We start from the raw sequence: 17,976 nt of genomic DNA on the forward strand, positions 1-17,976 counted from the left end.
TTTCATTCACTGTATTCCTTAACTGTACCTTTTATTCCTGTGACTTACTCATTCCATAACCGGAAGCCTGTATCTCTCACACCCCTTCACCTATTTTGCCCTGACGCCCCATCCTCCTTCTCTCTGGCAATCATCAGTTTGTTCCGTGTTTATAGGTCTGATTCTGCTTTCTGTTTATTCATTTGTTTTTCTTAGATTCCACATATGAATGAAGTCATATGCTATTTCTCCTTCTATGACTTATTTCACTTATCATAATATCTTCCAGGTCCATCAATGTTGTCACAAATGGCATGATCTCATCCTTTTTTATGGCTGCATAATATGCCACTGTATATATGTACATGTGTGTGTACCACAGCTTCCTTATCCATTCATCTATTGATGGACACTTTTAGGTTGCTTCCAAATCATTATTGTTGTAAATAATGCTGCAATAAATATAAGGATACATATATCTTTTCGACTTAGTGTTTAGTTTTCTTTGAATTATTGGATCATGTGGTATTTCTACTTTGAATTTTTTGAGGGACTTCCATACTGTTTTCCATAGTGGCCACACCAGTTTGCATTCCCAAGCCCATTCATTCTTCTGTAGGATGTTCTTCAGTTTCCAAGTATTTGTTACCTTTCCAATTTTTTTTCTTGTGGTTGATTTCAAGTTTCCTAGCATTGTGAGCTATCTTAATCTTTTTAACTATCATCCAGGTCCAGACATTTTATTATTTTGATTTCATTCATCACTTGCTCATCTTTTTCTATGCCCGTGTACTCTATGTATTATATTAACTCAATGTAATTGAGAAATTGTAACTCTAAGCACTTGGGAAGTAGTTCTGTAGGTCTGTTTTTCTAGAGGAAAACCCAGCCTTCTTACCTGGAAAGCGTGGAATGTAGCATCTCATTTTGATCACCGTGTTGCCCTCCGTCATGTAGAAATTCCCTCCTTTAGAAAGTCTTTGGGATAGCCAGTTTGCATTTTCACAATTGTAGATAGAAATGTGTATCTTAGATTTTTTTTTTAAATCTATGTACATTTCTTAAAACTCTTAAACATCTGAACTCCCCATCATTCAGATACTTGAGAATGCCAGCTTAATCAGATGCTGGAGAGGGGAGGCATCGAAAATAGCTTCATTTCTCTTATGGGAGTATAATCAATGAGCTAACAAATATAGACACTCGGTCCCTTTTGATGCTTCCATGCCTTGACATGGTGATAATGTTTAAAAAGGGGGAGGAGGGGGGGGATTGTAGGGCATTGAAGTTTGAAGGGATGAGAGACAGTTTTTACTGATTTTCACTTTTAGAAACTGCTTCATTTAATAGCCCTTCTCATTCTTTTGATTAGCTTCCAACAACTCACATTCCTTTGAAAATTCAGAGTACTGCTATTTTTGTGTGGATTTTTTTTTCCAGTGAGGATTACACTGGTTTAGTTTCACTGAACTATGAAGTATATGGAAAAACATGTTTTTTAGAATCTGTCAGAATATCTGTCTTAGGGAGGAGTCAGAACTCCCAAGAAGGGAGTTATCTTGTGTCTCCTGGAGAGGGAACAGAAAATCATTCATCATAATTTTATATATGTTTATAACATCATTTATTTCTTCCCCCTGTTCTTCTAATCCATAGTTGATTTAGGGAAAAATGAGTCAGGATGAAGTTCTGGGACTGTGGGGAGATCTCAAGAAACTAAGTTCTTAGCTTGAAGAGTTTATAACTAAGAAGATAGCAAATAAGATATTAAATGTTCTCACATGAAGGATATTTAGTAATTTAGAGTACGTCATTTCAGAGGACATGAAGAACACTCCACAGAAGAAGCAAAGCCCTTCTAGATTTTAAGCCTCTTCTTGTAGCCCAGCTTATGGCTGTGTGAGACTTGACCATTATAATTATCACCACATTGTTGATGGAAACATGGTTTGCATTCTCAGTATGTGCTGTGTTTCTATCCTTGGGTTAACCTATTAGATGGTTTCTTTGACAAACTCCTTATGCTTTGAATTCATTTTTCTAAAGTGTACGTAGCCACTGACATAACTAACAATTTGATTAATTGCCTATTTGAGAGTAGTGGGTAGAATTGAAATCTAATTTACTTAGCACATTCACAAAAGATACCTGTCTATGGAACAGGCCGTTAAAGGAGGCTTTATTTACATTGTATTGCACTCTGTCCTACTGAATTGCATTGATTATGTGCGTGGTCTGTGCCTTTCATAGTGATTCCCTAAAAACGTTTTGGTTAAGATCATGCAACCTTTCTTGCATTACATGCAGAGGATTCTCCATCCTTTTCTGCACTTAGGTGGCCAGCTTATTGAAGGTATTGATTTCAAGAAGGCAAACTCTGATTCAGGGTATGTTTGGAAATGACATCTCTAACATTCATGCCGAGTAAGCTTTGATCTTCATCTCTGTCTATCACCGCACTCATGAACTGAGAAATTGTCATGCACTGAATCCACCTCAACAAAAGCCTGGTCCTGTAACCTGGACGTGGAAGAGGAAGTCACCTGGAGCCACTGGCAGGGTTTCCAGGGACTGAGGTGCAAGGAAGTAGGTGTGATCTGGTCCATTTGATAGAGACCGTGATAAACAAAGTAAGACAAAATGGAAAACGTGCACTTTTACACACTGATGAGTAAAACCAGCAGTTGTAAAAAAGAAACCATTCTGGGGCACCCGGGTGGCTCAGGCAGTTAAGCGTCTGATTCTTGATTTCAGCTCAGGTCATGATCTCATGGTTTTGTGAGTTTGAGCCCCATATCGGGCTCTGCACTGACAGCACGGAACCTGCTTGAGATCCTCCCTCTCTCTCTTCCCCTCCCCTGCTCACACTTTCTCTGCCTTTGTCAAAAATAATAAAGAAAAAAGTTAAGACAAAAATTTAAACAGAAAAAAGAAACCGTTCTAAGTCGGAGCAGGGGTCAGCAAACTTTTTCTGTAAATGGCCAGAGAGTAAATACTTCAGGCTCTGTAGGCCAGCATCTGCATGGCCACTCCTCCACTTTGCCAGGGTAGAATGAAAACAGCCATAGACAACATTTAAGTGAATGAGTGTGGCTGTTTTCCAGTGGAACTTTATTTATGAAAACGAGGGGCAGGCAGGATTTGTCTTATAAGCCGTAGTTTGTAGACCCCCAGTTTTGAGCAGTGGGACCACCTGGAGGGCCTGTTTTTAAAACACTGATCGCTAACCCCACCCCGTTTCTGAGTCAGTAAATTTGGAAATGGGGCTCAGTTATTTCCATTTCTAACAGGTCCCCCTGGTGATGCCTGGGGGGACCACGCATTGAGAGCCATTGAGCTACAGGGAAAGAGATGGGAAATGTCTCCTTCCCAGTTATTTTGTTTTCTGTCCTTTGGCAGGGAGATGGAATATGTTAAGACTTGGTGTTGCCCTTATAAAATTTCAGGCAATTATTGTTTTATAGGAACTTTGTTTCCATCTTTTTCACTCCATCTGCCAGTCTCCTCATAAATACGTTTTCCAAACTTGAAAGCCTTCTTGCGCATTTTTCTTATCAGGGTACATTCTGCTCAGCAGTCTCTGCTCCCAGGATTCACATTTTATGGGGGACGAGAGATAAGTAATGGGACAGATTCCTCCCTCTTTGTTTTTCCTCATAATAGCCAGTACTCAGTCAGCACTTCCTGCGGCCCAAGCACTATTCCAGGTGCTTTACGTATATTGATTCATTTAACGTGCACTTCAGGGTGGTTGGAGAAGTGACGGAATCCTGGGAGTCTCGGGATGGCCACATGAGTCTGTTACGTGCTGATCTGGGCCCCACTGTGTCTTCTCTCTAGTCTGCCCTCGTTGCTTCCCACCTCCTCCTCATTCTGGCTTCCTGCCTCTGAAGGAGAAGGATAAAAAACTTTTCTTTCAGCTGAGTCGGGGGACTTTCTGGGGCAGCAGCGACTGCTGGTGACATCAGCATGAGTAGCCCTCGGTGCTGGGGGCTGTGAGGAGGGCCGCCCCGGCTGTGAGGCCCAACTGGCCTGATTCTAATTGCCGACATTGAGCTGATGTTATTCTTGGCCCAGGACAGAGCGATTACTCAGTAGTTTCTGTTAAAGTGATCCTTTGTTAAACTTCTGCTCCCAGCCCCCTTCTCCTTCCCTCCCACTCTCTTCTCTGCCTCATCCAGACTGAAAAAGCCCAAAAAGCAGAAAACTTAAGGACATTTTGATGGCCAAGGCAGAATTGCTGAAACTTCTTCGAGCGACAGAGGGACGAAAGGGGGGATTTTAAATACATCTGGATTTTTCGCTGGTTCCGTTCTTGTTCCAAAGCCCTTCCATTTTTAGTAGACTTGATTTTGCACATAGTGAGGTAACTCAAGGTACGAGAAAATGGTGCGTCCTGAATTCCTTCCCCTCCGTCTGTCCTTGACTTCCCCCTTTCCACCAGACTCTGTCTTGCCAGACTCACCTAGATGCAGTAGGGGCCGGCGGAAGCTACTGTTCCTATAACAAGTTGTGGGGGGAAGGGGTGGGCAGCTCTGGGGGCATACCGAGGGGTCTTTCAGTATGCTAGTAACACCTTGGGTGCCGTGTGTCATGAGCCCTTTGCTGACGGTATATGTGTGCATGCATCACCTCACAGGTGTGGAAAGGATTCCCATAGAAGCCCAGCCAAGTCTTGTTACACTGCTCCTAAAAGTCCATGGCATGTGTCTAGAAAAATTCTGCTCTCCCCTACAGGAATGAATAGTGTTTCTCCATTACCTTCAGCTGCTGTGTGTTTGTTTTGTGGGGGAGGGGAAAGAAAGAGAAATTCAGCAGGCACCCGGGCTTTTCCAGGAAGCCAGCAATAACACCCTCGCTCCTCAGCATGGCACGAAGAGAGCAGGCAAACAGGCTGACTGTGCAGGGGGAGTCTTTCCACGTCCTTCTAACAGTATCCAGGAGGAGGGGTAGACTAGGGGTGTTTAGGGGGAAGAATGTGTGCACGTGTGCTTAGGTTTCTGGAGCATGTTGGCCTGTATGGCATAATCTGCTGTTTTGTTTTTTGGGGGTTTTGGTTCCATTTTGTTTATCCTTCTGACTTTTATCAGGAACTCATACAACACTTAGTGTCTAGATGATGATGATGATGTAGATGATGATGATGATTGATTGATTGGTTTTCCTAGAACCATTTGATTTAGTAGATTTTGCCAAGCCAAACTCTTTTCTTCTTGCCTAATAAAAATACGTTGAAAATATGTGAAATGATACATGTAAAACTACATTTAACTGTTTTGGAAATAGATCCTCTGAACGGACTTTACAGTCAGATAATCTTCAGTTTAAATCTTGGTTCTGTCCTTTGGGGTGTCTGGGTGGCTCAGACAAGTCAGTCAAGCTTCCGAGTCTTGATTTCAGCTCAGGTCATGATCTCACAGTTCATGGGATTGAGCCCTACACCAGGCTCAGTGCTGACAGCGTGGAGCCAGCTTGGGATTCTCTCTCTCCCTCTCTCTCCCTCTGCCCCTCCCCTGTACTCGCTTTCTCTTTCTCTCTCTCTCAAAATAAATAACTTAACATAATCTTGGTTCTGTCTAGCCTATGACTGGGACAGGTTATTCAAACTTCTTTGGACCTCGGTTTGTTTATCTCTAATATGGAGATGATAATATATAGACGTGGGTTATCATGAGGATTGTATTTCTCAGGATGTTATCATGTGCCAAGCACTGAACCAGGAGTTATATTTGTATTATTGCATTGAATCCTCACAGTTGCCCTCTTATTAGTCCTATTTTTAACAGACAAAACAGAGCATCACTTATGTGACTTTCTCAGGGTCATGTAAATAATAAATGGAAGGACTGGGCTTTAACCCAGGTATGCAGGCAGGTGTAGCATCCAGTCTCTGGACCGACATGCTATATGGCACCACCCTCACAATATATTAAAGCATTCATATATTTTGTATATATTGATCTATGTGTATTATTACATGAACTGTAAGTAGCAGTGTACTGAGAACAAGTGTACTTATTGGCACCTATAAAACCGTGCTTGAAAAGTTATCTTCAGCTATTGGAACTAGTCTGCTGCTGTTCACATACACTGTCATAAGAGAGGAAGGTCTGCTTTGTAAACATATTTAAACTCGGGTCTAGACATTATCTCAGGTATCTCAGATTCTTAAATGTCTTAAGAAGGTGTTCCTGGGCGGAAAACTCTTGGAAATGCCCATAATTTACCTTCTTTGTGCTTTTGTTAGTTAGTAACAGGGTTAGGGACTACTGAGTTGTGCAGTATCCTGAAATATGTTCTAGAAGTTTGAAGATAGGGAGCACTTGTGTGGGCTGTTATTAATAACATGGGAATTACCTCTCCAGTTATCACTTTGTCCTTTCCACCCTGTTATTGTCGCTGGTCATAGTATTTTAATTTTATTTCTATGCTGGTGTTTTTGAGAAGACTGCTAGGACACATGACAGGTGTCTACAAATGTGACTACCATAGATGATACTTTTGCATGATTAATATTACGCTTCCTTTTTCAACTCCATATAAATCTGATTCTTAGTGCGTTATTATAATATAGACATCAGTTCATTAAGCTGATTCATCACTACTGGTAATAGAAGTCCCCTGATTCCCACCGGGTAGTTTTCTAAGCTGTTGCTAGAGTAGTATCCCTCTGCGATCTTGGAGGGAGGGAGGTGAGGGGCAGGGAAGTGGACGCAGAGTGAGTGCCTCCTGTGTGCTCAATGTAGCATTATCTCTATCCTACTGAGGAGGGAATTCAAAGAGTTTAAGCATGTTAGACAAGGTTGCATAGCTAGCTAATTGCAGAGATAATATTCAAACCAGGTCAGAAGACTTCCAAAGCTCTTTTCCACTCTACCTCTCTCCCTCTTGAGAGAAGTGACCCTTCGTTTTCTTCTTGTTTTACACATGTATCATGAGTCAGTTAAGACATTCCAAATTTATTGTTGTTGCTGCTACTATAGACCCAAACACACACAATCTGAAAGAAAGGATCAACATAACGAATCGAAGTACAGAACTGTGCTTGGTTGTGAGAATGTTAAAAGGCAACTGTGCACCTACCAGCTGCTTGGAATCGGCCTTGTTTCTTGTATGACCTTAAATGTGTGTTTACTCCAGTTGCCCGGTGACCAGTTTCATTCCCCGCCCTTACTCTGTCACCTATGCTTTGTTTGTGTTTGTCTGTGGGCATATGAGGGACTCACAGCAGTAACTGTGTGAGCTGATGAAAAACCTCATTCCTAAAGATACAGAACCCCACCCATCTGAAAAGGATGCCGCCGCAGGAAGAAGCGTGGATGACAGCAAGTCCTAGGCAAGATGCACAGTAGGTCAACCATGTGAGATTCTGAGCCAAATAAAACAAACCGTACGTTTGAAGGCAGAGACAAATTAGATATTTATGAATTCTGAATTTAAAGTTGTAAGGGAACTTAGAGATTGCCTTGTCTGATTATTTCATTTCACTCATCAGATGTCAGACACAGACACATTATCAGGAGAACAAGAGCCCTGATATAGAAGAATTCCCTAAAATTGCTAGCCAATAAAAGATAAGGGACAATTGAAAATGATGCTATGAATTATCCTTTTTTAACCAATTGAACTCTTGATCTGGGGTCATTGCTGATCATTTGAGATTATCTTTACTTATATACATACATACATATATACAAACTTATGTTAACTCTTAAGTAAGAAAAATTTGCTTGTAGGCATTTTTTTTTTTCAAGCTTTCTTAGAGTAAAGCTAGTGAAATCTGGGTCTTTCAAATGCATCTGATGAAAATTGGACACATTGCTAAGTTTGCTTTAGATTTGCTCTGGAAGGGAAATATGATTTCAGCGGATTTGCTTTAAAGGGGAGTCAGCATAGCATAAATAAGGAAGGCAGCGTTGTATAATGAGCTCTGAAATCATCCTCTTCCATGGGCATGGACCCCCAGCTGACTACTTAGTAGCTGTGCCATCATGGACAAATTATGGAACCTTTTGTGCCTTGGTTTCTTCCTCTGTATATGGAGATGACGATGGGAGCCGCCTCAATGGTTTGGGAGGATTAAATGCGATAATTGCATGTAAAGTGTTTAGGACGATGTTGACCCATGGTAAAAGCTCAGTAAAAATCCATAACTTGTTTTTCATTATGGTAAAAACACATAGCACAAATTTACCCTCTTAACAATTTTAAGTGTATACTACATATTGTTGACGCTGTATGAACATTGTTGTATAACAGATCAATAACACTTTTTCATCTTGGGTGATTGAAACTCTGTATTCACCCTGTGTTCCCCTCCCCCTGACTCCTGGCAACCACTATTCTACTTTGTGTTTCTATGAGTGTTATTACTTAGATACCTCATATAAGTGGGATCATATAGTACTCATCTTTTTCGTGACTGGCTTATTTCACTTAGCAGAATGTTCTGAAGGTTCATCCATGTTGTAGTATATTACAGGATTTCTTTCTTTTTTGAAGACTGAATGACATTCTGCGATATGTATATACATTATCTTTATCCATTCATCTGTTGAGTGGCATTTAGAATGCTTCCACATCTTAACTGTTGTGAATAATGCCTCAGTGAACATAGGTGTGCAGATATCTCTTCTCTTATGTATTACTTTTAACCTTAAATATACAGAGCGTTATAATTTCAACCTGGAGGCTTTAGTTACCCCCTGCCCCCTTGCTGGAAGCAGAATTGGTTAAAATGATCTTAAGTTGTTTTAGAAGTTCAAGGCTCAGAAAATATTAATTGGCTACATGATTTTTTTTTAACTTAAATTTATGTATTTGGACAATTGAAAATAAATGCATATGAATTTGTTCACAGTTGCTAGAGAGAGATGTGAGAAGAATACAGAAAGGATGATTAATACCATGATAAGATGATGAAAAGAATGATACGGGGGGGGGGTGCCTCGGTGGCTCAGTCCATTGAGCATCTGACTTCAGTTTAGGTCATGATCTCATGGGTTGTAGGTTGGAGCCTGCTTCGAATTCTGTGTCTCCCTCTCTCTCGGTGCCTCCCCAGTTTGTGCTCTGTCTCTCAAAAATAAATAAATGTTTTTAAAATTTTTTTTTAAAAGAATGAGGGGCGCTTGGATGGCTCAGCCGGCTGAGTATTTGACTTCAGCTCAGGTCATGATCTCATGGCTCATGGGTTCGAGCCCCGCATCAGGCTCTGTGCTGACAGCTCAGAGCCTGGAGCCTGCTTCAGATTCTGTCTCTCCCTGTCTCTGCCCCTTCCCCACTCACACTCTGTCTCTTTCTATCTCTCAAAAATAAATAAACATTAAAAAAATTTTAGTAATTTTTAAAACAGAATGATATCTGTGTAGATTTTGAGCATATTTGTCTGAAGGCATAAATATCTTCTAAAAAGAAAGAAAAAGAACAGCATTAGCATCAAATTATGAGCCACCTTTTCATGGGACACATGCTGTTTCTTCCCAGTAATCAAGGAAAGATAAGGAAATTATCATCCTCTCAAACAGACTGATGGAAATGTAATTGGCACAGTCTTACCAGGGGGTAGTTTGAAAATATACATAAAAAAGATTTAAAGCAGAAACAGCAGCCTTCTGAGCTAGCTATTCTACTTCAAGGAAATTATTTTAAGGAAATGATCCAGCACATGCAAAAAGATATAAATAACATGATGTTTGTCAGAGCACCGTTCTTAAATAGCAGAACAGACTGGTGACAACCTGCATATGTGTATGTGTGTGTCTAGTTTCAAAATAGAAGTGTAACATTTTGGGGGGCCTACTTTCCCCCCCACTTAGATATCTCTTATGAACACAAATATAGGTTTGTATTACACTGTGTCAGTTTATAGTATTCTACTGTTGGGTGGTTAAGTAATTATGATAAACTATCATAGAAAATATGCAGCCATTTAAAACAGTGATTGAAATCTACCCTCATAGATATGAAGATATGCTCAAGTTAGATATTTGAATGAAAAAAAAAGGTCTCCAAAACATCAGGTATCGTATAATCCTATTTTTGCAAGCCCACAGAAATACGTGTGTGTGTGTGTGTGTGTGTGTGTGTGTGTGTGTGTGTGTGTAAAATAACTTCATATATACACAGAAAAAAAGTATAAATGTTACCAGAGGTTATCTCTGAGAGTGGAATTTGAAATGACTTTCAAAATGTTTTCCTTTTGTAATGAACATGTATTAAGGAAATTAACACGGGGGTAGCTGGGTAGCTTAGTCAGTTGAATGTCCAACTTTGGCGCAGGTCACAATCTCATGGTTCCGGAGTTCGAGCCCCACGTCGGGCTCTTTGCTGTCAGTGCAGAGCCCACTCAGATCCTCTGTCCACCCCCGCCCCCCGCACCCCACCGTCCCGTGCCTTCCCTGCTTGCACGCCGTGTCTCTCAAAAATAAATAAAAAACATTTAAGAAAAAATAAATTAATATGTTTCAAAAAAAAAAAAAGGCAAAAACTCTTGGGCTGCCAACCTTCTGTGGGTGTGTGTGACCAGTGTTCAAATATTGCTGGGCATTGAAGGAGAAAAAAGTAGAAAGCAAAGCAGAATCCACAGCCATGAGTCTAAATTTGCCATCAGACTATCAGCCTCTACCAATGTAGGACTAATGGGTTCTGTTGTTAGAGTGGAAGTGGGGGGCTGCTAGTGAGAGAAGGTTATCTGTGTGATGTCTTAAGGCTATTTAATTTATTTAATTTCACTGGGTTTTCTTTTTTTTTTTTTTTTTTTTTTAATTTTTTTTTTCAACGTTTATTTATTTTTTGGGACAGAGAGAGACAGAGCATGAACGGGGGAGGGGCAGAGAGAGGGAGACACAGAATCGGAAACAGGCTCCAGGCTCTGAGCCATCAGCCCAGAGCCCGACGCGGGGCTCGAACTCCCGGACCGCGAGATCGTGACCTGGCTGAAGTCGGACGCTTAACCGACTGCGCCACCCAGGCGCCCCTTCACTGGGTTTTCTAGTCATGGACCGTATCCCTGGCCTTAACCAGCTGCCTCATGGTCGGACTTCTTCGTCGTAACACACACCTCACCCAAGATCTGTTCACTTGTCTTGATTCTCTTGAAACACCAACTCAGAGACTACTGCTAGAATCTTTGGTTTTATTGGATGACAGAGTCCCGGGAGTATATCTAAGTATCTGTTAAGGACCAGCATGGTTTCCCACAGGTGCAAGCACAGTTGACTTAGAAATTGCCTGAAACACAATGGTTTTTGTCAGTTGGTGAATAAATTGTTCTGTCCAGGTAAGCAGCTGTAGACACATCCTTGAGAGTAGATCATTTGAATTAGTAAGAGCCTTCTGTCTTAATTGCTAAAGGAGACAGAGCCTCTTTATTGATTTAAGAAATGAGGAAATTCCAGAGGCTGTCCAGTACCTTTGGCCACTCAAAGCTCGATCTCAGGTACGAAGCTCGATCTCGGTATTTGTGTCGCCAACCTCTCTCCGTGTGAACAGTAGCATCTTCTGGTTTCTGCCCCATCCCTGTGAGGGTTACATACAGCACTGCCCCCTGCCTTCTCAGCAGTACCAGATGTTGTACTCTGTTCCTCTTGCTCGGCCCCCGGTCTTGTCCCAGCCGACAAACACTGTGAGTGGAAGACAGCCAAGAACTCCATACAATGTGAGACAAAGGCCTTTTGGAAGCTTGCTTTTGCTAAAATAGAAACAGCTACCCTCACCCTCACCTTGGCCCCCAGCTTTTTACAACATCACATGATTGCACAAATGACACAGTGTGTTCTTTGCCTTGAACAGCTCTTGACTGGTTGTGATCAGGTGAGTGATCAGCATCTTACATGCTCAGGAAGATACACCATCCCAGTACTTGAGCCGCCAGAGAACAACATTCTAGAAGCAGTTTTGTGTACTATGTAATGGGAACTTAATCCAAGTTAGGATGGAACTCGGTGGGGAGACTAATGCATAAAAATGTTTGCTTTTATGGAACCAAAGTAAAAGGGGTACAAAAAGACACTAACCCATTGAGGTTAAGGTTAACATTTCCCAACTTTATCTCCCTTAATTAAAAGAAAAGTGAATGTAGAGAGTTATTTCATTACAAAGAGCTATCTAGCTCCACTCCATCACCAATAAGCCCCAGTAAAGACAAAAAGAAGTGTTTTACTGGATGGAATTTAAAAAAAAAAAAAAAAACAACAAAAAACCTCCCAGAATTTAATCTCTGAACAGTATTATCTTTCTAGTAAGAGAGCCCAGATCTTGCTTCCCCATAACCTTCCAAGTTGCAGTCTGTGTTCTGTCTATCAGAAATTCCTCCTTCCCACCCACGAGTACCCTTCTGTTGTGGGAGAAGGAGGGCCTTTCCAATCTTTGGCCTGGGGCCAAGCCAACCCTCAAACTGTGGTTTTCTCTGAGTCTCCTTACTGAAGCATGGCTATTTCCCACACCCAATAAAGAAGCAAAAGTCTTGTATATGTTGACCAGGTCTTGAGTGGAGGCCAGTGCTTACACAGCTCTCACATTCCCAAGACATTGACTGATGACGGTATAGCCCATTCCCTGGGCTGTTAACCCGAAAGTGTAGAGTGCTAACATTGTATATCCAGACTCACATTTCTTAGAATTTATATGGAGAGAACTTTATCTATTCTTCTATCCATTTATGAATGAATATCAGGACAAAACAATTCACATCATCTATTGTTGATGGAGTTGTAGGACTGGAGCCAATACATGGTATGAGAGGCTGATTTCTGCCAATAGTCTAATGAATTCATTTATATATCTGCTTTTTAACATTGCCTGAGTATTTTCGTGGGTTTCTTTATCAAATTTGATTGCTTTAATCTCATTACACTTAGCCTTGGCTTTGGTGAAATACCTAGGAACTTGTCTACATTACTGACTCTTGGGAAGTTTGGACAGTACAGAATTGTGATTTCATTGTCCATTTGGTATATTAGAGTGTGATGACTAAATAGCGGAGAACCTAGAAGCTGCTTTACTGTATTTGGGAAGAGTGTCTGCTTTTTTGAGATGCAGTACATTTGCATTATATTAAGGCTTAAACAAGCTGGACTTATTGGTAGATTGAGGATTATATCTCAGTTCAGGCGTCCATTTCGCTGCATTTAGCAGACCCTCCCTTCTGCCCTATGCCACCATAGCTTAACAAATTAGAATTTTTCTTTTCCCCCATATAATCAGAAATCTAGAGTTAGGCTCTCCTGAACTCTATGGTACTGTCATGAGCCCATGCTTCTCTTGTCTTTATCCTTTACAATCCTTAGCAAGTGACTTCCACCCAAGGCCTGTCCACCTGATGCTAGCTGGATATCCATGTTCCGGATGGGAGGAAGAAGAGTAAAGGGCAAAAATTGTGTCCTAACCCAGTTTGCCCCCTTTAAAGAGCTTTCCCGGAAGGTGCACATGGTTATTTCTAAGTACAGGAGAGATTGGGAAATATAGTTTTTTTAAGTGGACACACATCATTACCCAAACAAAAATTGGGGCAGTATTATTAGGAAGAAAGAAAGAAGTATTAGTATCCAGGCAAGTGACAGTCTCCTAAGCAATAAATCCTCTTAATTTCTTCTATTTTGTTATTTGAGGTAAAAACTGATCTTATCACTAAGGAACGTTGGTGTCTAAGGTCCTGCCACAAAATTTGCATCTAGGAAGATGAATTTATTTTTGTTTGGGATCTACAGAAAGTCTTGCTTACATTTTGTGGCTAAGTATAAGTTGATCACAGATAACACACTAGGCACTATTCAAAGTCCAGACAATGGTCCTATTACAAGATTACATCTCTGTAGAAACACAGACTTGCCTATTTTTTTGCATAGGAATTTGGTTGTTACTAAAAAAAATAAAAATGAGTAGTAGTTACGAGTTTTCTTACTTTCATTCATGGGGTAGATATTTATTAAGTGCCTGTTATGCACAAGGCATTCTACTAGGCACTGTGCATGAAACAAAAATTAATCAGATGTCATTCAGCCATCTGCAGTGTGCAATGTCCAGAAGGAGAGAAAAGTACACATATCAGTGGCTGTAACACAAGTTAGAATGAGCTAAATGTGATAAGACACACACAAATAAATTGTTACAAGCATTCAGAAGAGGAAAAGATTATTCCTGCCAGAGAAAATTGAGTAAATATGATCTGGGGAACCTAAACATATGTTTTCATTTTAAGCGTTTGCTTTCACAGCTAGTGAGCATCATCGTAAGACTAGAAAAGTATGTTGAAAAATGCCCAGCCAACTGCCATTCACAGACCCTACAGAGGCAGACCTGCATGCCATCCCATCCTTCGGATCCTCAGCAAACGGAGGTGGGAGTTTGGGAAGGAATGGAGCATTTGCCGAAGGTCTACAATGCGCCTGGTATTTGGTCTACTTCAGGAATCCTTGGTTGAATGCCTGGGTGATATTGACATGTGGGGGTCTTCATTTAACCCCCAGTAATCCAGCAAAGTAATTGTAATTGCCTGTGAGGAAGCTGAAGGTCAGAGAAGTTCGCTAACTTGAAAAGGTCACTGTTTATAAGTGCCAGAGCCTACATTTGAGCCCAGGCACGTTTGGCTGCAAAGCCATGCTGTTCTTCACTTACCTGAGTCTCTGCCTTTCACTGATGACCAACTCTGGATTTGTAAGCATAATAACTGTTGAACAGTGAACTCCTTCAGCCCCGTCCAATGCTGAGTCCTGTACCCACCTGGTTAAAACTAGGGCGCCATTTGGATACTTTGACTAGTACCCAGAGTTAACTTTGTTACCTGCTTAAGTCTTAGGAGAACTTGACTTTTTTTTTTTTTTTTACCCTTGAATGATTAATTTTTGTAATAAATAACTACGTATGGATGGTACAAAATTCAAAAGGTTATAAATGATATGTAGTGAACAATTAGTTTCCCTCTTTCCTGGACCCCTAGCTAACCGGTTCTTCTCCATGGAGGTTCCTAGTTTTTTGTGTACCCTTTCAGAATTGTTCTATGCACATATCAACCTTCTGTGTATGTGTGTGTGTTTCTGTGTGTTTTGTGTGTCTGTGTGTATGGTTGTGTATATTCTTTTTCCTTTTTTACACAAATAGGAGCTTACTACACTCACACCGTTCTGATCTTGCTCTTTTCATTCATTTTTTGTTTGTATTTAGAAGTCCCAGCAAGACTTTTTAACAAAAGAAAAAAACCTCAGTGATCTTGAAAATATGGTTAAGTTGTCACCACAGCAACATATATTGAATGGATGTTTTTTTTCTGATGGCAATTCCTTTACAACACGAAAAATCACGCTCAATAAGGAATATTTTCATTTCCAAGAGCCCTTTGCTAACAGTGGCTTTTCTTTCTCAGCTATTCATTCAGTGAATTTGTTTATGGATGGCTGCTATAGAGCTCTTCAGCCCTGCTTGGATTTCTAGTCTCCTCCCCATTCTGAAAGGGGCAGCTTTCACTCTTCAATCTAAGCTCGTGTGTAGGGATGTAGTAGTGAAAATAAACTGACAGTAACCCTCTCCTGCCTCCTTCCTTCCTTTTAGTTGAGTCTCTCCCACAGATATTGAGACCCTCAGATATGGAAATGGTGTTTGAAAGGAATAGATTTGTTTTTGAGTCTGTCTTGCTGTACCCCATGGTTACTTGTCCTCAGAAGGTTTGCTGGAGCAGAATCAGGGCTCCTGGGCCCTCTTGGACCATCTGAAGACCTTTCCACATGTATACACCCCCCAATGCCTCCCTCCTGGCTTGGCCCATGGGCTTGGGTCTTCCTTTGTTCCCCTTCTTCCGGTCAGAGTTGGAGGTGAGGGAAGAGCTCTTCGGGTTCCCCTTTGCATGGTTTGTAGAGATGGAGAACATCTCAGTCCGAATGGTCCATTTGAAAATGCTGTAACCCTCTACTTCTGAAATTGCTTTGTTCTTTGTTAAGCCTGTCAAACACATTTACTCTGCACAAGAGTCTCTGATCCCTCTCAGACCTGCCTAGCCCAGGACCTTTGGACATTATTTCCCTGAAATGGGACATTCCAAGGCATGAGTGTAGAAGGACTGGTTAACATTTTGCTAAAGCTACCCAATTTATATTTTTTATATCTTAAAGCATGAAAGTCATAAAAGACAAAAATAATATTAATAAAGTCTATCTCTAAGGTGAATGCTTCCTAAGAGCATCTGATCTTACCCTTTTGGCCTGGCCAGAAGGAAATGACATTTCTCCATGTCTCTTTAAATGCAGTGTCTTCAGATAGAAATCAATTGCCAGAAATCTTTTTAATAAAAAAACCTTCTGTATTTTGCCAATTGTATATTTTCTCTTAATATTATTTCACATTTAAAGCTTTTGTAACGCAAGCGTATTGAAAGCAGTGTTAATAGTATGGAATGATCAATAGCAAAATTTGTGGCCTCCCCCAAAGAAAACACCAATTGCTAATGAGGTAAATAAGTTATAAGAATTTTTTAAGCATCTACTTGAGAAAGTATACCTTTACATCCTAACTACAGACATATGTTGGTGTTTGTGACATTTAGATGGTGATTTTTAGGTCTTTATTGATTTGTAGGCTTACCCTCTAAGCAAATACACATTTGTATTGATCTTATATTCATACAGTAACTAGCATTCAGGTAGTGATTTTACTTCGAAAGCATTTTAAAATGTAAAGTCTTATGTTAATCTTTAAGTCAATGAGGTGTTAAAGAATTCTGCAAAGAGTCCTCAAGGCCACACATGGTCTAGCTGTTCTGTTCCAGCCTCCTGTCTCCACCTCTCTGCTCAACATGCCCTTGCCACACTGGTTTCTACCCACTCCTCATATGTGCACACCTTCTAGAAGAGTTCTGAGTTCTCTGAGTGGGCTGGAATTGAGTCAAGCTTCAAGCCACTTTTGTTCCTGTGCTTTATTTCCAGTACTTGACACCCAGTAGGAGACATTCATTAAATATCTGTTGAACTTAACAGTGAAGGAAACGAAGACAGAGAGACCAGACGCTTTTCTAATTTCCACAGATGGATAATACATAGTACCCATATGCCCTGATTCCCAGCACAGTGCACTTTCAACAAGACCGTCTCAACTCTCTCCTTCCAGACCTCTCCGTTCTCTGAATCTGGACCTACACTGGCAGTATTAGAGAAATTTTTCCTAAAAAATTACTTCAACAATTTCCCTTTTCCTTTTGTCCCACTTGAGGATTACAACCCAGTTACTCATGTATAGCAAATGGCTTATGAAGGACATCTCCAACGACCTTTCTTTTTCTCTTCCTTGTAGGCCATCTTTGGCAGCCAGACCCTACCTAACTCCAATTTATGGACAATAAATAATGGTGCAGCTTGCAGAATTTCAAGTGCCACAGCTAGTGGCCAGAAGCCAGCCGCTCTACCGCAAAAAGTGGTGCCGGCTCCAAGTTCTTCCTCCTCGCTGGTCCCCAAGCCCCCAGCCAATCACAAACAAGTCCTCAGGAAGATGACATCCCAGAAGGCCTCCAAGTAAGTTTTCCTTAATCTCCTGTTCAGTTTCTTCTGAGTCGTATCCATTCTGTGCTAAGAGTACTCTTCGTTTATGTGGCCTTCAAAATAGTTGGTACTGTACAGAAGACAAGAACACCTGATGGGGACTGAAAGTTAGCTCTGGTTCTCAGCCTGGGCTGAGAGTCACCTGGGGAACTAGTGGACCATGCTGAAGTTTGGGCTGTGTACCCTGTGGGAGGGGCAGGTGCTGCTCTTAGGTTCTCCGGGGATTGTGATGAGCGCTGATGGCGGGGTTCAAGGTCACTGCCAGTGACTAAGTCTTCCAGCCTCTGGCAGGAGCTACCATCAGACAGTGCACTGGGTAACAGTGCTGAACCGTGGGTTTGGAGAAAGGAAATGCAAACTTCTTCCTGATGTGTTTTTTTTCCTGGTCTTTCTAAAGAGTCAGATTTTTTCAATTTCATCTAAAATTCTGTAGGCCTTCCCCCTCTCTTCCCCGCCCCCCCCCCCATACACCTGTATT

At 41.1% G+C, this 17,976-nt stretch overlaps 1 protein-coding gene across 15 annotated transcripts in view; it reads left to right on the top strand.

The window, feature by feature from the left end:
- Positions 1-17,976, top strand: part of TTLL5 (tubulin tyrosine ligase like 5) — a 310,515-nt gene that overhangs the window by 201,210 nt on the left and 91,329 nt on the right. For 14 of the 15 annotated variants that reach the window (XR_004343713.1, XM_030319609.2, XM_030319611.1 and 11 more), the window contains one exon: positions 17,254-17,471. Coding sequence is in view for 14 of the 15 variants with exons in the window: in XM_030319609.2 (XP_030175469.1) it covers positions 17,254-17,471 (218 nt within the window). In the remaining variant the exon portion in view is untranslated. Of the gene's footprint in view, positions 1-17,253; positions 17,472-17,976 lie in introns of those variants that run through there. The other variant, XM_030319613.1, reaches the window with a different exon arrangement.

The sequence above is a fragment of the Lynx canadensis genome, chromosome B3 (genome assembly GCF_007474595.2).
Source record: "Lynx canadensis isolate LIC74 chromosome B3, mLynCan4.pri.v2, whole genome shotgun sequence".
NCBI lineage: Eukaryota > Metazoa > Chordata > Mammalia > Carnivora > Felidae > Lynx > Lynx canadensis.